Here is a 22,878-nt window from a genome sequence, read left to right on the forward strand (position 1 = left end):
AATTTTTGGATTACATGGTGATGAATCTTCAACAGTGACCCAAAGAAGGTGAAAGGACATTTTGTCAGCTCTAATTAAGTTCCAAAACGGATAAATTCCAATTTTGTAATCTTGAGTAGAACATTGCACAATATGCAAAAATCAATTTACTGATTAAAATGAGAACTGACAAAATTGATCATAAGCAATTAGTGGCATTGAGCCAAGTAGAATTATACTGCGAAAATTGTAAAATGAAGAGTCTGAGATTAAGTTTCATATTTGTAATACTCCTTGATAGTACAGATTTATTGAACTGTTCTTGTATGGAGCTGTTACTATGGGGTGTTATAAAGGTTTAATCAAATGTTATATAATTTTACGGAAATTCTATATAATTTTATGGAATTTAGAGGAATACGTTGTTTGTCTTTAATTATGTTTGTCACAATTTCCAAATGAATCATTTATGATTGCAATTTTCTGAGTATAATTCAAAATTATATATTCTTTTTACTTTGTACTTTTTATTTATTTTTTTATTCATTTTTTGGGGAATTAGATTAGCTACTTCCGTTTCATAATTTTTGCACGTTTACAGAAATGAATTTAGTTCATTTGTTGTTTTGTTTTAGTTTACGATTTTGTTAAAGTTGATTTGCAGATGCAGAATTGCTCTGTCACTTGTATATTGAAGTAAATTTTGGAAGTTAACCCTTTAAGGTCTGGGCCTATTTTGTCTGATTTTGCATGCCTTTGAAGTTGCCTTTATATTTCAAAGAAAGAATTGTTTACGATGGCCTGGTTTGGTCCCTTTTTTTGTGACACCTTGAACTTCATGTCCAAACTGTTGTTTCCGTCACTGACCAATTATAAATCATCATTTTGGGCCCAAAAAGACCAACAATTCCACAATCGTTTTGTCAAAATTTTTAATTTTGATGTCCAATTGACAACCAAACATGCGTAACGAACCGTTTTGAAACTTTGTAATATTTATTCAACATGTTAGGATGAACATTCAACCAAAAAAATTTAGAATAAACAGTCTTATATTTGACAATTCAACATAAACAACAGGTATAGCATAGGCGTTTTTTGCCTTTATACATGCTCTAGTCAAAACAGGTTATATACAGCAGACCGAACAGTGAAAAAATATATACCATCTAACACAAAAAGTGTTTAGAGGCCATCTCTTTATGAGTTTAGGTATTGCGGCCCATCACCTGATGAAAACTATGTACACACAATCAAGCTTCTTGAACACACATTTATATACACAAATTGAGAAGACTGATTGTGGGAAAAAATGTATATATATATATAACATGGGGGGGGGGGGGGGGGGGAGTATTTTCAAAAATATTTACAATAAACAAGTTAAATTTTTTTCAGGCATGCCACTCCGAAAAGCAGTTTCGTCCTGGAATTCGAAACAGGGCGACATCACACAGCCCACACTTCCATGGGGTGTTGGTCCTCTTTCCACCCTTCCATTTTCATTTCACTTTACTTTCATTGTCACTATAAATGTACATGAAAAAAAGTCAGTATTTATGAAAATAATAAAATATAAAATAAAAATATATACAGCAATAAATAATATTGGAAATCTATATGTATGACAATAGAAAGAATACCATAGCTGAATATGTGCTACATCCCTAATCTTCATATAGAAAGAAGATCACCACAATTATAAATTCCTGCCTTGGATACACACAGTTCACGTACGACTTTGATCTGATATGCACAGTTTATTATTATATACAAAAACACACACTTATATTGCATCAAAATTAACTTTGTCTTGCAATATCAAAAGAAACTTTCAAAAGAAACTTTTTCCAGCCTAAAAAAAAAATTGAGTTTGCTTACCTCTGCTCGTCGATGGCGTCACCCACGTGTTCAAATACGTCACTATCTTCACTCGAGGACTCTTCCGAAGAAGACGATGATGACGAATTTGGACCATCCTCTTCCTCAAATTGATCAAATAGCACAATTGCTTGCGCTAAATTTAGTTTTCCGTTCATTCTCAAAGTCACACAAAGTCGCTGCTCGATCCAAACGGCCGTCGGCTCGCCACCTCGCTGCTTCAGAACACTCCTCCCTCTCGTTCGGTGGAACCTCGCATGGCAGTTATATTTATTTAAAAAAACGCATTTAGTGCGTCCACTGTGACTTCGAAAGGGTTCGTTTGATTTGTGGTTTTTTCATGGCGCTTCCGTTTTGAAAAAGGACAAGAAATGATGGAAATAGACACAAACAAATGATCCATGCAGCGTTTTAATGTTTTTTTTGAGAGGACAATAAAACTATAAAACTTAAATGACAATATCTCACGTTTTAATTGGTCGATTGACTTCAAATAATAACGAGAGTAAACCACAACGTCCGCACTTTAAAACGAGACCAACCAACGGCATGTGGGTGACGTATTTAAAACGTGAGGGCGCTTCAAAGACGACGTGCGCTGAGGACGCGCCGGCGCGTCCTTCGACTCTCAAGGGTTAAGGTTAAGCTACCGATACAGTACTTGGGCCACTGATTGATCGATACAATTTATTTATGTTTATAGTAACATATAATGTAAGAGGACATTGTTTTTGTGAGATTCTTGAAATGACTGTGAAATTGATTGTTTTATGTACCTGATATTGACTAACCAATCCATTTCATGTTCCAGATGACTGTGTTGGTGAATAGAGACCCAACACTAATGAAGTCTGAGCTTGAGGGGTTTGAATTTTTGGCATAGTCTTTAAATGAATATAGGATTAACTAGTTAACTGCTATCGCTTCTGATGGGGAAAATGTAAAACTAAATTGTTCAGCTCATGCTGTTACATTGCCTTTAATTGAAATTGTTTGTTTAGTAGGCAAATTGGGTAAAAAGAAGAGGGTTACTGTGGATTTGACAATCAATATGCATGCACTCGGACACGTGTGGGTTGATTTAGGATAATAAAGATAAAGATTAATTAGTGTTAGCAAATGTAGATATTTTTTAGCCCTGTGTTTTGTTTTGTAATTTCACATGGCTAAACAGGGGGAGTTAGCTGTATAGTTAATGACAGCTTTATCGCATTTTTTGTTGTTGTTTTGGTTTGATTTTAATCTGTGCAAGAAAGCATTTCATAATATTTTGATATTTGCAAGTGGGCTTTTTAAAGATTTTTTAAAATTATGATGAAAGAATTTTGTTTGTGTTTTCAAGCAGTAAAACATTCTCAGCAAAATATGCAAATGTGATTGAAATTTAATTTATAATATTTGCGGCTAGCATAAGCTGTTATAGGAAGTGTAGGGTCTGAGGAATGCATGAGGTGGGCGGAGAGTTCTTGGATTTATTGGATGCAAAGGAGATGTTCGCCCTTCCCCAGAGGACCAAGCGAGCTTCAGACTGGTCAGTATGGACACTCGACGTCTCTAGGCTGCTCCCTTCCCCCACAGACATTGCGACGGCCACCAGAGGGACTTGAAAGGCTCAGTCCCAGATGCTGTCTTCCATGCCTTGGAGAACGTTGACTGACACCAGGACAGCAGCTAAAGCGGCGACAACATCAGCAGCCGCTGACCAACCTGTGCTGCTGTGATGGAAAACTGGCAGTCACGCCAGTGGAGATGTCCAGAGACCTGGTGAGGAGGTAACACCGTCATCCTTATCTTCATGAAGGTGGACGTTCGCGTGCTGGTGGACACAGGGGTCCTCCTCAGTCAAGATCCAGGCCATTGTCGGATGGCAGCAGCAGTCTGTCTGTGGGAAGCCCCAGTGAACTGGGGGGACTGCAATTGACTCACCAACCCAGAAGCCAACATCTTCTGCAGCCCGGATGGACTGACCATGTCGGTCGTGGATGCAAAAGAACTCCATGAATCGACAACCAAAAAGCAAGGAGTGGTTGTGTTTCCAGGTCCTTTTGCGATGACGGTCCATCGTCGTCATCCTCGTAACATCCCTACCTCATGCCGCCTCAGAGTTTGTTTGTTTTTAGTTTTATTCCAGTTCAAAGAGTGATATATTTGTGGGATTTTTAGGTTTAAGATGAAGTACAGTGATTTTAGATTTATATTTTTTCGTTAAAATCAACTAAATTTAGATACAAAGTACGTTTTTTTTCAAGAGGTTTTCAATGAAAATGTAGACTGGTACTCAGGTTTAGATGATAGATCGTACACATTTGTGGGTTTTGCTGACAGCAATAAAGTCATTAACACATGATTTCTGTTTCATAAAATTTGTTAAAGATGATTTGCTTTATATATTGTTTTCTAGCTTTTGTCACCATGCTAATCTACATTGAAGTCTTTTTTTTTTCCTGTGCAAAATTAGGGTGAGGTTTTGCTTCACCAATGGATTTTTATGTGTTCCTGATGTTGTTGTATCTTCTGTTGTTTTTGTGTGTGTTATTTTTATTTTTCTGATTTATCTTTTTGTTACACAGCTTCACTCTGTAAACGGGGATTGTTACTTACATTTATATGTTCACTTGTATGCATTATGTAGTCTTTTATTATTAGTCAAAGCAATCATGCATTCATATTCTAGTTAGTTTTAACATATACCATTTGGTGTCATAAGAGTAAGCTCAGTTATCTTAGTCCTTTGAAGACCACAAAGGTGTAACATGAACCCCCCTCAGTCTAATCAAGTCTTTGTTCATCCAATCAGGGGAATCCACAAGACAACCCTCAGAACTGTTCCTTGTTGATCAATGGTTTGAATGAGTAAAGTAAACGCCCACGAGATTGTAAAATGTGAGGCATATACTGGAGTCAGATGATGTAATGTGTGTGCCTCATTCATTAAAACATGTGTTTATTGTCTGAACGCACCCGGAGACTCTCAGTATTTGTGTGTCGACTCCGTTTTTAGTAAAGCCTCCAGAACAGAAAAAGAATGCGCGGCGTTGAAGGTACGAGGTCGAGAACCAACGCCAACACTCCACACGAAGGTCCCACAAACCATACGAGAAGTTTGGGGTGGGGTGTGGGGGGGGGGGGGCATCCTTTTCGTATTTCGTACCCCAAAATGAGTTCAAAACAGGAAAAAGAGCATTCACAGTCTTTTGTGGGTGTTTTTGTTGTCGATTTTGAGTCATTCCCGGGTCTAGGGTTGCCACCTGTCCCTTGAAATAAGGAACGATCCGTAATTGGTGTTAGGGTAGTGCTCGGAGTTGGACCCCAAAGCAGACAAGGGAGATGGCAGTAATTTACAACGGTTTATTGACAGGTGCGCGCAGAAGATCACAGCAGCGCACGTGCACGGCGGGTGGCAGCTGGCAAGTGTAGCTTTGATATCAGGCAACGGTACAGGTCAGGGAGAAGTCATGGAGAATCCTGGGACGAGACAAAGGTCAGATTAGCCGGGAGCATATACTGTATGTCGGTAAATACCTGAGTGCTGAATGTGACTGACGGGAATGCCGAAAGAGTCGGTCTGGCGACGAGTGGCAACGACGATCAGGCTTTTGTAGGCGGCTGATTTTAATGGCTCGCAGCTGTCGTCGCTTCCCCCCGTCTGGTCTCCAGCCTGTAATCAAGGAGCCCTAACAATTGGGAATTAAATGTTGCCTTCCATATTGAACCAATACGGAATATATATGAATAGATACATTTCTATGCGTTTCAGAAGTTTTGGGGCTGTCCCTTTTTTTTTTTTTTTTTTTTTGCCTGTACAGCTTTGGGCGCAAGCGGGGGGGTGCGTCCTGTATTTCTATTTCTGAAAGGTGGCAATCCTACCGGGGTCACTTCCTCACTAACCTCAAACCAACAGGAAATGATCCTATAAATACCTCCAAATAAACAGGAAGTGACCCAGACAGGCCCCAAAATCAACAGGAAATGATGCCCCAAAACTAAATCATTGGCTGCCACTGACCGTCATTAACAGGCAATCTGTTTGAAGTCGGAGGAATGGCTGTGAATGAACAAACGCTGCTACCCTCCCACTTCAAACAGATCGGACGTCGACTTGTGATAGTCATTGAGATGTGCTTTGATTGTTGATTTTGGGATATTTACGAGTCACTACCTATTGATTGTGGCTCACTTCCTGAACATTTTGAGTCATTTCATATTGATTTCGTTACTTCATGTAGATTCACGGCATTTCCGGGTGACTTCCGATTGATTTTGGGATATTTTCGAGTCGCTTCCTGTTGATTTTGGGTTACTGAAAAGGATGTGACCTAAGAAATGTCCCAAAATGAAAAGGAAGTGACTCATAATGAACAGGAAGTAACCTATAAATGCCCTAAAATGAACAGGAAGTGACCTGTAAATGCCCATAAAAGAATGCTCAAATTTCAGTACGGAACTAGACTTCCATTCCAGTCAAAATGAATTGGACGTCTAGCGTCGTCACTGGCAGCTAGTGAGCTAACGTAGACACTATTCTAATGGAAGATTTTGGCAGCAGCCTGTTGGTCCTTTTTTATTTTATTTATTTTTATTATTTATTTTTTTTTTTTACAGTGACACTTTTTTAAAACTATGTGTAACCGGATGGGCACTAGGACCTTGGGGGAAACCTTATTGCCGTAAGTGCCCCAGGGGAACCTTTAAAAAGAGAGCGACCAGCAAGGGGCGCTGACTCACTTTTCTTGAGGCAAGCCCACGATTAAGAGAGCAATTCACCACAGGTGCGCTAGAGAGGACGCCAAAGACTGCTGCGTGGGGCGTCCGTGGATCTATACTCACTATAGACAGCAGAAGGTAATATTTTCTTTTATTTGAAATTGTCACAGTTATTAACTTAATCTGGGCATTCAATTTTAGCATCCAGGCACCTGTTCGGCCTCATCAGCAAAGTGTGTGTCCTCAATTCTTCAAGGAGGTATTTAAGCAATGTATTTCAATATTTTGTGTACATGCCTTAATGATTTCTGCTTAATCTGATAGGACCCTGGCATGTCACTGTTTTTTCCCTTTTCTAATTAGTATCTTACGAAAAAACTGCCATGACAAAGATACTTTTAAAAACAAATGTGATTAATTTTCTAAATGATGTAATGTTTTTAATCTTGCTGATTTAGTCTGACGAAACCCTAATTGGAGTGATGGTTGATGAGATGAAGAGGCTGCTGAGGAAGCTGATGTCCAAATTTGTGCAAATGGATGTGATCAGGAAAGCTGAGGATATCCTAGATGTTGATTACAGGAACAAGGAGAACTGGCATGACACAGGCAACATAGCAGTATCACATGATGCCAGACAATACATGAAGCAAGTTGAAGACTATCTCTGATGCCACCAAAAATAGGTTCTTTGACAGTGTAGTTAATTTTTACACAAGTGTTGTGACCAAAATGAACTTGAAAAAAAAATGGTTGCATTTTGTCTTAGCGATTGTCGCGCGTGCGTGCGTCATCGGGGTTGGCAAACAGAAATCTCCCTATTTGCAATTTCTACAACTTAACAGGTATATACATGCCTTAATGATTTCTGCTTAATCTGATAGGACCCTGGCATGTCACTGTTTTTTCCCTTTTCTAATTAGTATCTTACGAGTTTATAGTTTTTATTTATTTGTTTATGAAGTTAATGGGATTGTGCAATTTATAGGGTTTGTGGGGCTGGCGTTTGCTGTGATTTTAACTAAAGTGGCTTTGTAGTGTTGCAGTGTTTTTTTTTAGCAGGCCACTGATTATTAAAATTGTTTGCTTTTAAATTATACCAGCCCCACTAACAAGGATTTTCTGCACAGGCACTTTCCAGTTTGTCTTTTGTTTCTTTTATTCAAAATAAACACATTGTTTTGATCCAGTCCTAGCCTCTTGTTCAGTTTATTCGGAACATACCTGCATATATTAAATTATTGTGTCCGTGTGCCATTTCCGGCCACTACATATGTATCAATTGTTGGTGGGAGCATATCGATAACCTTTTGGGCTACAAAGTATCGTGATATATCATTTTTTCCTTTTGTTTTCACACCCTAATGTATATGTTTGTGTAGAAAACCCCCGTGAATGACTTTGTTCTGAACATACTGTCCTTCACCCCTTCAGTTGCAGCTCACATGGTACATGCCGTTATTATTCATAGCCCGTTTGCTAATATAGAAATGCAAAGTTTGTCTTCCATGCAGTTCGTGCAGTTTACATGCAACCTTATGGCAAGAGTTGTGTAAAGAACCTCCTGTTTTCATATCCCCAAGCATGTTCATTTGGCCGAAAGATGGCAGCATCGTTTTATGTATGATTGCCAGACTGGTTCCATCATTTTTTTTTTTTTTTTTTTTTTTTTTTTAATAAGACTGTCTTGTTCAGCTGCTTGACACAGAGAATGGCAGTCTGAGTGTCCGGTTGATCTGAACAGTTTAAATGTTTCACATTGGAGTATGACATACTCCCATTGTGTTGAAAAAATGTTTTGTGTTGAGTGACAGACATATCCACACACAAACAAAATATTCATCCACAACTACATTTGGAATCCTCCTGCTCAAGAATAAAACGGGAAGGACAATAGTAATGTTAACGAGCAGAAAAACACGCCATAATAGGAGGAATTTACGTAGCGGTAATGCTTAAACCCGACGAGCTGAGGGACAATATGGCTGTTTACGCATTGCCGCTACGTAAATTCCTCCTATTATGGCGTGTTTTTCTGCTCGTTAACATTAATAATCAAAATGGTGAAGGCGTGTGTGGCGGTTGGTTGCAGTAACAGAGAAGATAGACTGAGAGACTTGAAGTTCTACCGTATTCCGAGAGACACGGAGAGGAGAGCGAGATGGACTGTAGTGTTGTATCGGTCGCGAACGATTCGTTCTTTTTGAACGAATTGTTTGGGTGAACGAGACCGAACTAATCACCATCTGCACTGATTGGTCCTATGGAGTTGGGGCTTGTTCGCTGTGTGGGAAGGCGTTGAGCAAGCGGCAGCGTCTTCTGACATCGCACATGACCAATCAGACGCCAGCCTCATCGCGGGCAGGGGAGGGAGCGGAAACAGAATCAGTGCGTCTGTCACTCACTTCCACGTGTGGCCAATAAGCAGCCAGCGTGCAGGCAGGCGGGCAAGCCTGAGTTTTGTCACTTCCCGTTCAGTGACTCGGTCCTCCGGTTCCTGACCTAGCTTGCTGCTAACTTGACTTTCCAGTAATGACTATGCGGTGAACGAGTCAAAAAATGAAAGGAAATGACTTTGTCACATATTTGTTAACGTGGAGCCTATCAAATGTTGCTCAAACAGACAAAAACACCACACAAATCTAGCGAGCATGGTTTAGTGTACTACATTTCTCAACAGACTCGTGACTGCCTATGACGACATACTATCAAATTTACAGTAATTTAAAACACGGGTAGCTACGAGGCAAGCAAAAGCTGAGCTGCGGTCGTGTGACGGCAGTGAAGGGGGCAGAGAACCGTCACCACATGGAGGCTTCATGGCAGCGATATTAACCTAATATGTGCACAGAAAAAAAGAATATGTAGTATGATCACCATAATACTGATTTGCAATGAAATTATATACATGTCAATTTTTTCCGACTGTTTTATTTTTTTTTCGTGTCAGAGCTTGTCGGGTGTTGGTTGGTTTGACAAATTATGTCAATCCATCCATCTTGTGCTACTCAAGCGCCCAAAAACAACGCACGCGGACACGGGAGATGTCGCAATATGTCTACATTTTTCTTAACAGACTAATGAGAGTAGAAAGGCGACATCGTAAAGAGCAAACAATTATTTCTCGTCAGCATTTGACGATCTGTGATGAGGGGACGACAGGGGAGCTGACCGGATTTTTTTATTTATTAATACCACTGCAAAAATTCAATACGATCATCTTAATACTGATTTGCAATTAAACTGTCAAATATCAAATGTAGTATTGTTTTTATTTCAGAGCAGCACATTTGACAACAAGCTATTTACACTTTAGTTTTAACAATAGTGACCAAAAATAATAGTGATGAGCATAAAAACAAAAATACAACAGAGCGAGAGGTAAATATGATGTGTTGGTCGTTCCATATTTAGAAATTAAACTTTCGATTTATTTTTATTTTCGTGACAGCAAGCATGCTGCGTTGGCTGGTAGCAGCAGCATTGTATATTTGATCAAGATCATGCTAAAGAAAGTCCGTGCGCCTCCGACCCCAAACCCCCACTCCCCCCACAAAAGGAAAATGTTTAACCGTGTCCTAAATCGAAATGCAAGCACGAGCCATGACTTTGAGCCCATAGAACTAGGACAGACGACGCGGAAGTTCTCCCTCGCTTTTGCAGCAGCGGGAGGGAGACGAGGCTGTCTGTGAAAGCAGAATGATATTGCCTGTCACTCATTTCTGAAACTACGATGAGCGGTCAATGAGGAGCCTGTGTGCAAGAGAGGGAGGGACCAAGAAATGTCACTTCCCGTTCAGTTATACTGCGAAGCGGTCTTTGGTGATTCGTTCGGCAACGTCACTTCCCGTTCGCTAACCGAACGATTCATTTGGGCGGGGAGGGAGATGAGGGGGGCGAACGATTCGTTGAACGATTTGTTTGAACGAATCTTTTTACTGAACAAACCGGAATGGATTCGTTTACTCAAGTGAACGACAGATCCCGTCACTAATGGACTGCTGCAATTCGATGAGAAAACTGGGCACCAAACGATCACCACGGACTATGTAGTAGTCATTTTATACCTAGTAAGATGCATTTAATACATATTTAGAGGGTTTTGGGCTGACAACCACAATTAAGATGATTGCGAGACTAATCGCCGACAACATACAGTTTCAAATTCAAGATGTTTATTTCTTCCGCCGTCATTATTTTTTGAAAAATATTTAGCTGGTACCAAGTGAAAGAAGCTGGCCTCGTCACCGGATCATCAGTTAAACAGGTGTGTCCAAACGTTTTGCAAAGGGGGCCAGATTTGGTGTGGTAAAAATGCGGGGGGCTACCTTGGCTGATTTACGTAGAACAATATATTTAAACACATTTTAGCAAGCCCTTCTGTGTGTCACATTTGCTTTATTATAATTTTTTAAATTCATAATTTCAAAAATCTCGCTTTTGTGGCGTTCTCTTTCGACACTCGGGCTCTTGCGAAATACTGCTGCTGTGAAATGAAACTAGCTTCAAGTTGCTCTAATTTCTCGCTGCGTATCTTCCCTGTAATGTTGTACATGTCTGCGTGTCTTGTTTGGTAATATTGCGTTACACCGAACTCTTTGAAAACAGCGACTGTCTCTTTGCAAATGAGGCAGACACAGTTGTTGCGTATTTTATTGAAAAAATAGTCCAATATCCACCCATCCTTGAAGCGTCGGCCATCGCAGTCAACTTTTTTCTTTTTTTGATTGTCGCCATTTTAGAAAATTGGAAGTAAAGGGTTACACGGGGTAATGTTGCTTAGAGTGCTGCTCTTAAAGTTTTTCAAAATTTCGTGAGAATAGGCTGAGTTTCTGTGGACAAGATAGTTGTAGATATCAGGTTAGCAGATGTCGGGCAGAGACGGCGAAGACAGCGTGTCGAAAAATATCGATTTAGGCATCAAATATGGATCTGGTGAATGGATAGACTGAAGCTTTTCCACATAACGCCTTTTATGCAACGCATCCAATGAGTTTACAGCAACTGAAAGCACCGGGGCTTCCATGAATAGCACTATAAATTGCACGACAAATTGAAACCATTGAGAATACGGATAAACAATGACGGACAATATGGCGGCCGGATACAGCGACACGTCATTCTGTGACGTTGGTGAGTAGGGTCTATAGGCTGTGACCTTGTGACATGTTAATCACACATATTACATTTTTGGCACATATGTAACAAAAATGGCTGTAATTTCAAACCCTGAAAAATACTACTAATTAATTCATTTTAGAAATTATCTAGTCAGGCTAATTTGCCTTACGCACACACACAAGCATATATCCCAAAATTATTCATAACAAAAGAAACACGGGCCAGTACATCAAAATGAAAATACACATTCATGAAATAAAGGTTTAATCACATGTGACACATGCATTGTGCACTTTTGTCTGTTATTTTTCAGGTTGACAATGAACCATGCCACTTATGTAGTAATGAGTATGTGGTTTTACTCCAATTGTGAAGATTAGAAATTGCTGTCCTCCTTATATTTTTAGCATTTTAAAAACATGAATATAGCTTAATAACAATTGAATGTATCATAAACATTTTGCTACTTAAATTCATAAGGGTGCTCGCTCTACAAGTTCCTAATTAACTACTTCAGAAACTATTGAGCACTATCTGCTCCAGGAAAAGCAGCAATAATGTAATGTAGTGAACTTTATTCATTTTTATTATTGAGAAAATACCACATACTCTCGTTCGTCAACAATCTCCACAGAAAAGGTAAATCAGTCTTCCAGATGGTTGAAAAAGATCTTGAATAGCACCAAGACATTGTCGTTTTCATCTTTGCCGTCACTGTGTTCAATTATTCTGATGGTACACCGCTGTACAGCTTCCTGGAGCTCATCCTCTTCTATCTGCAGGATGCTTGGGAACTCCTACTACACTGATTGAGTTTTTTTTTTTTTTTTTTTTAACCCTATGTAAGGTCTTTGTGTTGTCTTCCTTTCAGGTTGAACAAATTTAAAGGGCAACTGAAGACCTTTCCGGATTTTGGTGTAATTTTATGAATATAAACTTGGGACAAGTTCGTCGAAACAACCATGACATTATCAACACGTAATTGTAAGGATAATTTGCGTTTTTTTAGTTTTTTTGCACTCCGTTAATGGTCCCTTTGCAAACCCCGAAGTGTGACGTAGGCAACAGAAGACTACCCACAGCTAACATAGCAGCAACAACGATGTCAGTGATATTTCCACCAAAGGTAACCATTCAGGATCGCTCTTTCGTGACGCTACCGATGGCAAAGGCTCCCAGGAAAATGAACTACAATTAATCCATACATGTTTGAACCTGAGGCGTCAGATGACGGCGATTTACTTGACACAGCAGATGGCGTCATGACGCCAATTGACAGCTCGACACTTCACGAACGGGAGAGTGAGTGGTAAGTCCAGCATCGTGATTTTTTTTATTAGAATGCGATACATGGTTGTATATTTTTCCATGCTCTACACATAGCTAAAACTGGATATTAGGTAATGGGACAGCTCCTACCGATCTAAATATGATAAAGCTAGCCCAAATGTGGCTAAATGAATGCTCTACACATAGCTAAAACTGGATATTAGGTAATGGGACAGCTCCTACCAATCTAAATATGATAAAGCTAGCCCAAATGTGGCTAAATGAATGCTCTACACATAGCTAAAACTGGATTTTACGTAATGGGACAGCTCCTACCGATCTAAATATGATAAAGCTAGCCCAAATGTGGCTTATTTGTTGATTTATTTGGGTTAATCGGCAACACATGCCTCCTAGCATGCATTGCAGCGCTACAGATGTGAATAACAATCAAAATTCATGTTCTGTGCTAATTATTTATTGTTACTGTTGTAGTTGTTTAATTAATTGCTTGTTATGGTATTTCGTAACACTTTATTTGACAGTGATGTAATAGGACGGTCATATTTATGACACGACACTATCATGGGCATTACTGAATGCTTATGACATTGTTAGGTGTCATCCGGCAAATTGTCATGAACACCATTTATGTCCAGTTTGGATCTTTTACATCCATTCGAAAGTGAGATAATTTGCCGGATAACGCTAATGACATCTGTTATAAGCATTCATTAATGCTCATGACAGTGTCATATCATAGTTATGATTGTCTAATGACAGTCATATGGTGCCAATGTCAAATAAAACCTTACAAATAACATAACAATAAATGAAACAACTGTAAGAGTGACTGAAGAAATATTTAGCCCAGACCATGAATTTTGGTTGTTATTTACATCTGGAGCGCTGCAATGCATGCTAGGAGGCATGTTGGATGAGAACAGTGTTGACGGCAGGTGGCAGAAGAGGTTGACTCTCCCCCAAAGGTGCACTGATGGCCAAATGAAGCTTCTTGAAGCAAGCTTTGCAACCAATTGGTTCAAAGTGTCATGGTGGTTCATTTGGTCTTATGACAGTCGTATGATGCCGCTGTCAAATAAAGCATTACCAGTTAATATCTTTTGGTGTAAATATCCCATAATACAGTGAGGACAGCTGCGGTTTATAGTCCAATGCGGCTTATCTCTGAACAAATGCCATTTCCGTGTCACATTTGGTGGGTGGCGGCTTATAGTCAGGTGTGCCTTATAGTGCGAAAATTATGCTACTCACAAAATTAATACATTAAAAGATAACATATTAATCTGTAGTAGAGGGGGGACACAAAGACGATATAGCATCAGTTCTTACTTCTCTTTCCCTCCACTGTGTGTGTATTGATCACAGAAAAGCGCACACAGCCCCCAGTAAACATCAACTCGCTGTTAGTATGTACAGTGCTGCTCAAAAGTTTGTGAACCCCCTCAACATTTTGGAATTTTCTATTATTTCAACCTGATTTCCTAATCAATCAATTCAGTAGTTTTTTTTTTTGTTTTTTTAACAGTTGTGTTGTCGAGACTAAATTAAAAAGAGTTTTCATCAACTGATGTAGGTGCAAAATTGAACTGTTTGGTCACAACCAAAACCGCCATGTCTGGCGAAAAGTCAACACTGCATACCACCAAAAGAACCTTCTCCCAACAGTGAAGCATGGAGGTGGGAATGTCAAGATCTGGGCTTGCTTTTCATCCTCAGGACCTGGACAACTCCACATAGTCCAGGGAATCATGAATTCTGAGGAATATTGTCAAATCCTAGAACATAACCTGACGCCATCTGTTTTGAAGTTAAAGCTTGGCAGAAGGTGGATCATGCAACATGATAATGATCCAAAGCATTCCAGCAATACAACCAAGGAATGGCTGAAAAAGAAGAAGATTCGTGTTCTGGACTGGCCCAGTCAAAGTCCTGACCTAAATCCCATTGAAATGCTGTGGCGGGACCTGAAGCGAGCAGTTCATGCCAGACGCCCATCAAACCTCTCTCAACTGACTGCGTTCTGCAAGGAAGAATGGGCAAAAATCCCCCAAAGTAGATGTGAGAGGCTGATTAGTCACTACAGAAACCGTTTGGTTGAGGTAATCTCTGCAAAAGGAGGCGCAATATCCTATTAACTGAAGGGGTTCACATACTTTTGCACACATGATATCTGAGTTTTTCTTAAATCAACCACTTTTGTTAAATAAAGAATGACAATATAACTATTTCTTTTGTTTCAGTCCATTATTTGGAATGTCAGTATTGTGGATTTGGGTATAACTTAACATTTAATAATTTTAGTTTTTTTTACAAAAAATCTGACCATCACTGTGGGGTTCACAGACTTTCGAGCAGCACTGTAAATGAGCCTAGACTTCGGCAGACAATGTGGTGTCAGGTTTCAGCACGGCCACGGAGCGGGAAGTCTTTGAAGAAGCAGCTGATTTTCTCAGTCAGAACCAGCGTTGTTAATAACGGCGTCAGAGAATAACGGCAATTATTTTTGTGATCTAATTAATTACTTTTCCAATCTTTGCAACGTTGTTACCGTTACTGAGGACATGAAGGTGCGCGTTGCAATAATTTGGTTGAATGACGAGAGAGAAACGTAGAGAGCAGAGCCGATGAGGGGAAGGGGATGTGACGCCGTTGTAAACACGATGGTAGGTGGCTCAGAGCGTTAGCATAGCATTCACTTCTCGCAAGCATTAGTAATTATCATGGCGAGTGTCATCTTAAACGCTCGGGAAACTTTTTTTTTTTTTTTAAACAGTTTGTGGCGTTCCAGTGGGTACAATTAATTGAAAATAATGGACTGTTTTCCTGTTGAGTATATATTATCATCACCAAGGGGGTGTTGTCCTTGTAGATGCTACAATATATTTTCTTTTATTATCAAAAATAGTCACTTGCCCTAAACTTTTCTTGAATGACGTATCCATAAACCGCAAGATTTTTTTTTTTTTTTTTTTTAAATCAAAACAACTAGAGCAAAGACAGAAGAGGGGAGATAAGCCTTAACCGCATATTGACAATTTATATATGTTAGGAGTGTGACGGTACACACAAGTCACGGTTCTATAGACCCTACCCACCGACGTCACAAAATCATGTGCTCGCTGTATGGTTCCGCCCCCTTGTCCATCATTTTGTGTCTGTATTATCAATGGTCTCAATTGATCGAGCAATTTATAATGCATTTCATGGAAGACCCGGTGCTTTCGGATGCCGTAAACTCACTTGATGCGTTGCATAAAAGGCGTTATGTGGAAAAGCTTCAGTTTATCCATTCGCTAGATCCATATTTGATGCCTAAATCGATGTTTTTCGACCCACTGTCTCCGCCGTATTTGCCTGACATCTGCTAGCTACCCTGATATATACAACTATCGTGTCCACACAAAATCAGCCTATTCTCACGAAAGTTTGAAAAACTTTAAGAGCTTGGAGGCTTATAAATACTTCGTTGCTGGTTGGGTGAAACAGGTCCTCGTCCACGAAAATTCGGCAGGAATCTATCTTGTGCTTGGAAAGGTAGGTTACGAAATTTTCAATTCAAAATCTTTTGTTATTGCTAAAATCCACTGTCAAGTCTAATGTATTTCATGTCGTTTGTCAATGGAGTTAGGGCTTTTAATGTTTATATGGTTTAGCGATAGCACTCTCACTGCATACATACGTGTATGTTGTCGGCGATTAGCCTAGCAATGATCTTAATTGTGGTTGTCATTCCCAAACCCTCTAAATTTATATTAAATGCATCTTACCAGATATAAAATGACTACTACATAATCTGTGGTAATCGTTTGGAGCCCAGTTTTCTCATCGAATTGCAGCAGCCCATCTCGCTCTCTTCTCTCCGGGTCTCTCGGAATCCGATAGAACTTCAAGTCTCTCCGTCTTCTCCGTCTATCTCTCTGTTATTGCAACCGACCGCCACACACGCCTTCACCATTTTGATTATTAATGTTAACGAGCAGAAAAACACGTCGTAAATAGGAGGAATGTACGTAGCCGTAACAGGTAAACATGATGTGTTGACGAACAATTGGGCGGCACGAGTCAGGAGGAAGGAGTTGTGACGTCACGTGGGTAGGGTCTATACAACAGGAAAAAGGCTTCTTTCTCACAGCATTTGAAGTTAAGTTTGTATACAATTCCACGCTTACATACACTGAAAAACATAACTCATTGGATGAACACAAATAAATTTTGGGCAGGATTTCCATCCATTAAATTTATGTAGCCCCAACTCAAACTAAGTACCTCCATGTGGTATGAGTTAATGGAGTTCGTCCAACTCAGTTTTATCAAATACAGCCAAAATAAAATTTGTACTTTAACTGGCCTAAACTTATTTACATTTGTTTAACTCAAATTAATATAGTCTAAAATATTTTTTTCATACTTCATTTAACCCTTATATCAGACAGAACACAACATCTGGTTAGTGTTTTTATTCAAAACAAATAAAAACGCATCCCAATTTACAGTATACTTATCATAAACATGGAACTCATCAAAATAATGATGAAAAACATTCTCTTGTTTTTTCTTCTATGATGAAGACAGTGCATGACCTATCACATTTAGAAATGTAATCTGACTTCAAAAGTGGTTCAAACAAAGTAGCACAAGTACTAGTACAACAATAATACAAGTACAATATTTGAAAGGCATGGTATAACCAGCTCCAATTAAACATGAAACATTACCATAAAGTACAATAAGTAACGCCTGCAAACACATATTAAATTTACATGTACAACACACATGTAGAACAATAATACAGAACCTGAAAACATTCACATTTTTTAGAACATCATCAACGCTGTCACTGAAGGTTTAAACACAGTGTCCGTCAGTTATGAAAACAGCTTGATTTTCAGCTGCTGTATTTTTGCATTTAGCTTGTGTCCATCCATGTCCATTATGATTTTTTGGATGAATTCAAAGGTGTAATTCAGCTTTTCAGGAAAGGCTAGGTCATGGGCATAAATGAGCCCAAACAACAGAATGAACCCTGTAATGACACTGCCAACACCTCTGAGGACTTTATTGCCCTCAATCACAATCCCCACATCCTCTGGCTCTTCATGTCCATCTCTTTTGACTATGTAAATCCCCATGACTGTGGTGGTGATGTCTCTCCCTGCATCCTCGGCAGCAGATGACTGAACACAGAAAACAAATTTAAGTAAAATGCTAATCAACAAACAGAAAATCATATACAAAATATAAATGCACAGTTACATAGAGTAGTTTAAAGCAACAGTTCATCAGTTTTCTTGGTCAAAACAAGTGCCAATTTTAAGACGGCTGTTGCCTTCAACATTTGACCTAAGATAGCTGGCCATGGTTAGTGATAGTGGTGTTTCAGGCTTTCACAGAATCTTCTGATGCACACATCAGTTTTTTCTTAAAGTCATTGGCTGTTTCATAGTATTTTTCATCAATGAAGCACAGAATTAGATTAGTCACAATATTATAGAGCAGGGGTCAGCAACCTTTTTGGTGTGGAGTGCCACTTTCAAATTTTCTTGTCAATCAGTGTGCCACCCCAAGATTAATGACGCGCATCCGAATTTTTATATTCAGCAGAGCTGTAATTTTACTCCAAATAAAAAAAACATGGACATACATTTAATTTGTATAACTACCATTCGTCTTCATCAATTAACTAAAAACTAGTGCATATTGTCGAAAATATCAAAACTTGAAAATAAGTGCAACAGTAATAACAGCTGTACAGCTGCACCATTTTATGCAAACATATCACACACATACACACACACCCCAGCACGCAAAGGGGAACAGGTGTGATTCTCAGTGCAGGTCTCTCACAGTACAGAGAGCCTTCAAAGTCAGAACAGCCGACTCTTACATTTTGTCTTGTTCACTAGCAACTTAAACAGTGAATTATATGCACAATTTTATATTTTATATTACAAATATAAAAGATACCTACTTTAATGTGTTCCTTGGCCCTGCTTTCTATGAATTTTCATGTTTTGTCTCGTAGTGGCGTTTGACACTTGTTGTGCGACACACAACTCTCTCGAGGCATAATGCACAAAAAGAGCTACCAGAAGTAACCAGGCAACCAGTTGTTACCGGTATCCCCAAGGGGCCGCTGTCCCCTACAATATGATCGGCTTGCTAGTTAAGCGTAGAAGACGAATTGGGCGTCTGGGCGAGAAAAAGAGAGGGAGCGGAGAGCGCCGTGAAAAGGAGAGAAGAGGCTGTGTCCCCCGCTGGTTTTTGTTTTGTTTAATAAAAGTCTCCAGTAAAAAGCCATCCAACGCGTCACAGTGTTTTTATACACATTGGCACCTCTCCGAAGTAAGCACCGGACGAATCGACGGCAACGAGCCATGTTAATCGCCGGTCCACTCCATACTACAGTGCAAGCATCGCTTCACCCGCTGCCCTGACCTGACGGCTGGCAATCGGGGTCCAACCAGAGTGTTGCGATGCGCCGGGACAGAGGTGTACAGCCCCGTATCTTAAGCGACCGGCCTCCGCGCCGGGGCGAGGGTGTGACATCGGGATCTCAATTCAAAGTTAAAGTGACGGGGCTCCCGGCGCGGACGCCGGCGATTCGCCGGCTGTCTAGTCGCTTACTGGCCCGCCGGCCTCCACGCTGGGGCTTGGAGTAACAGTACCAAAAAGTGCAGATTGGTAACACTGTGTACTTCCACCAGCTCTCTGACTGGTTGGCTTCGTGACACGTTAGTAGCGGGTGCTGAATTGAGCGCGCAGAATTGAGCGCGCAGAGGGAAAAAAAAAAAAACGACGAGCGCAGGAATCGAGAAATTGAAGAGCTGGAAGTGTGCTCAAAATCCATAATTGTTCGCAAATAACGCTATAGGCAGAGGGGTCGGGAGGGACGCTCCTGTAAAGCCCTGAATAACAGGGCGTGCAACTAAAAATGTCTTAATTTCAGGTTTAAAAAAAAAAATTTTTTTTTTTTTTTTTAAATTATTTTGCCATGCGCTCGCGTGTCACTGGTTAACCCTTCGCGTGCCAGTGCTGACACGCGTGTCATAGGTTGCCGACCCCTGTTATAGAGTAACTAACCCCTGTGGTCAGAACCTAACATCACCTTTTGCATACTTTTGAAAAATGCTTTAAAAAGTGGGCAGACACTGACAGAACAGGGAGAGGAGGAGCTGAAACCGGACAGAGTGCAGATGTGTGAATAAGAACTTGACATGACAGATGAAATAGAAATGGACAAAGACACAGACTCTCAGGTCACTGATTCCACAGACCACTCCTCAGAGGTGGACTTTGTTTTCACCTCCAGAATCTGAGGCACACAACATGGATGACAGTGAACTGAGCCCGATCAGCTTCAGCTCCATCAATGCCTGAAACTGGAGCTGTCAGAGCCAAGGCTATAGCAGTGTAAAAGAGCTGGGTGGCAACATAATGTTAGCAGCTTTATGGCCAACATTTTTCAGTGGTTAAGCCATGGCATTGCAGTGGTCCCTTTTTAATCTACCATAGAAAAACTCAGGAGTGAGAAACTAAACCCATCCCCACTTGCAAAGGTAGGTGTGTCTGCGTGTACTGTCTATCTTTGTTTGATAATTGACAGTGTATACAGTGACTACTTTGTATCATTAGGTTGAAGTAATTTTCTGTCAAGTAAAATAGAGGTGCCATAAGTCAGGAAATACAGTAAAAATAGAAAAAGATGACAGTATTTTTTTGCGTTGCATGTTTACATTAGCGATATGTATGCGTTACAATTATACTACATGAGAAAGAACTGTGATAAACTTACTTCCTTGAAAAACACATCCGGGTCTTCGTTGACATAGACGACAAGGCATCTCAGGATGCACTCCCCCCTTATGTTGATGTCATCACCCTAAAACATCGGTGACAAATAAAAACATATTGTGATGATGGCGCAGGGATTAGAGCAGTCTTAAGATCAATGGCTTTTTGGGCTGTCGTGTGATAAGAATAATTGTATAATCAAATTGTAAAAGACATTCAATTGTGAAAATTATAGCTGCACTAGGTAGGTTTTCAAGCATTCACCTCCTTACTTCAAGCCTCCCTCTTACTGAGATTAAAGGAATAGTTAACTTTAAACCAGACTGCTATCATTATCAGGCGAGTTGCAGATCTACAAGGACAAACTGCCCACCATTTGGTTTTGGTTCTAGGACAGATGCATTTCTATTTCCATTTTTGTGTCAATCAAACACCACTCAATTTGCAAGAGGTGTTTTTTGGATGGTGCACTGAAGTGCATTCTTATCAGCAGATTTTCCCTCTTCCCTTTTAGACAAAAGCAAATGCCACAGCCCATTTTCTTTGTTCATGTAGCACCTATTTTCTAGTGTTATGAAAACACAATATTTCCAGCTGTAAAATATTTCTTTAAATGAGCAGCTACAGACAAGAAAAAACTTAATCAGCAAGTTGTAATAGAGGTACATACCTCTATTACAACTCTTGCTGTTGCTCTGTGACAAAATTGCCCTTGATCATCTCCAAAAATACAAAACCAGACATGTCCTTTTCCTTTGGGCATCTAGTATATATTCGACTGGCTCTACAACCTTAAATTGAGAGGTATAGTATTCCTTACGTTTATATGCAGTAGCAAGAGGGCCATCCTTTGCAATAGCTATACCTAACTGGTTAGTTTTACATATAACATTGGAAAGCTCATCAACGACTGAATCTTCAACTTGTAGATTATGGCTCTGAAATACACCAGAAACTGTAGCTTTTGTAAAAGGCAAAGATTCTGTATTTATTATAAAGTGAAGATCAGAGAGGACCTCATCAATAACAGCCTTTCGAACGTGTACAATATTTTCCAACTTAAGTAAAATACATGCAATTTTCTCTTCAATATAATTTCTCAGCTGTGACTCCTCGGGATCAAAACAACTTAGTGTTTCGTATTCATGATCTGTGTCTATGGACTCATCGGCAGAATGATCTAACTAATGTAAATTATTGCTTGCACGGACTACATTTGCTTGAAAGTCTTCGGATGAATGTTGTGTTTCCTGTTTTTGTGTGTGTTAAATGTACTGTACATGTTGGTTTTAAATGTACAGCCTAAAAACACATGGAACTGTTTCATTATGCCTGAGATGTCCATTTAAATGCTGAAAAAAATCTCTTTCTGTTGCTAGTTCTCTACAAGAACACAAATGACACTGGAATGTAGATACTTCTAATGGCTATGGAGTTGTCTGTTTAGCATGACTTTTGTATGTGGGATTTAATAGCTTACTCCATGTATTATACGTACAAGGGCAATCTGTGTATGGACATGGAAAGCGATAACTGCCCCTAAAATGCCCGTGTGACTGTCTGAAATGCTGCAGCAACAGATACCTGCTAGCTAGTTCGATACTGCATTCTTTGCACTTCCATATTAATTATCCTGAAAAAAAGAATGAAGACAATTGCAACAATTAAAACTGAACACGTGTCAATGGCACAGATCATATACCAGTATTAAGTAGGCAATCCATTACTTACAATCACTGAGAGGTTGCCCCCAGTACCTTGGAGCTGTATGAAACTGGAAAAAAGACAAATATGGCATCTTCACTGCAAGTGATGGGATACTCATAATTACACCAAGCAGACCACTTTTCATGAGAGCATTTGCCGAGTTTAAAATTATTTTCCCACATAAAATGTAGAAAATATAGGGTACCCAAAGGTACTCAAGACCCCACAGCAAAGAAGCGGGCATATGATCCCTTTTTTTTTTTCTTGCACACACTCTGCTAACGTTGGATGGAATATGCGCCTCATGCCTTAAATAGATTTAGCCTCACGATATAATAGATTATGCAAGGTTCAAGAGTGCCGATGCCATTTGTCGCATTCCAATACCTGTCAACCCAAGGC

At 39.7% G+C, this 22,878-nt stretch overlaps 2 protein-coding genes across 2 annotated transcripts in view; both read right to left on the reverse strand.

Annotated features, from left to right (window-relative positions):
- Window positions 1-5,205: 5,205 nt before the first annotated feature.
- The window catches only part of LOC130927694 (E3 SUMO-protein ligase ZBED1-like), a 287,791-nt gene continuing 270,118 nt past the window's right edge, over window positions 5,206-22,878 (reverse strand). The window contains exons 2-3 of the mRNA XM_057853666.1: window positions 5,405-5,518; window positions 5,206-5,325 (exon numbers count right to left, since the gene is read on the reverse strand). Of these exons, the coding sequence (XP_057709649.1) occupies window positions 5,314-5,325; window positions 5,405-5,518 (126 nt within the window). The 3' untranslated portion in view covers window positions 5,206-5,313. The remainder of the gene's footprint in view (window positions 5,326-5,404; window positions 5,519-22,878) is intronic.
- LOC130927680 (gastrula zinc finger protein XlCGF57.1-like) overlaps window positions 22,386-22,878 on the reverse strand; it is a 59,813-nt gene continuing 59,320 nt past the window's right edge. Inside the window, exons 4-5 of the mRNA XM_057853642.1 lie at window positions 22,501-22,543; window positions 22,386-22,402 (exon numbers count right to left, since the gene is read on the reverse strand). Of these exons, the coding sequence (XP_057709625.1) occupies window positions 22,503-22,543 (41 nt within the window). The 3' untranslated portion in view covers window positions 22,386-22,402; window positions 22,501-22,502. The remainder of the gene's footprint in view (window positions 22,403-22,500; window positions 22,544-22,878) is intronic.

Source organism: Corythoichthys intestinalis, chromosome 13, assembly GCF_030265065.1.
Source record: "Corythoichthys intestinalis isolate RoL2023-P3 chromosome 13, ASM3026506v1, whole genome shotgun sequence".
Lineage (NCBI taxonomy): Eukaryota > Metazoa > Chordata > Actinopteri > Syngnathiformes > Syngnathidae > Corythoichthys > Corythoichthys intestinalis.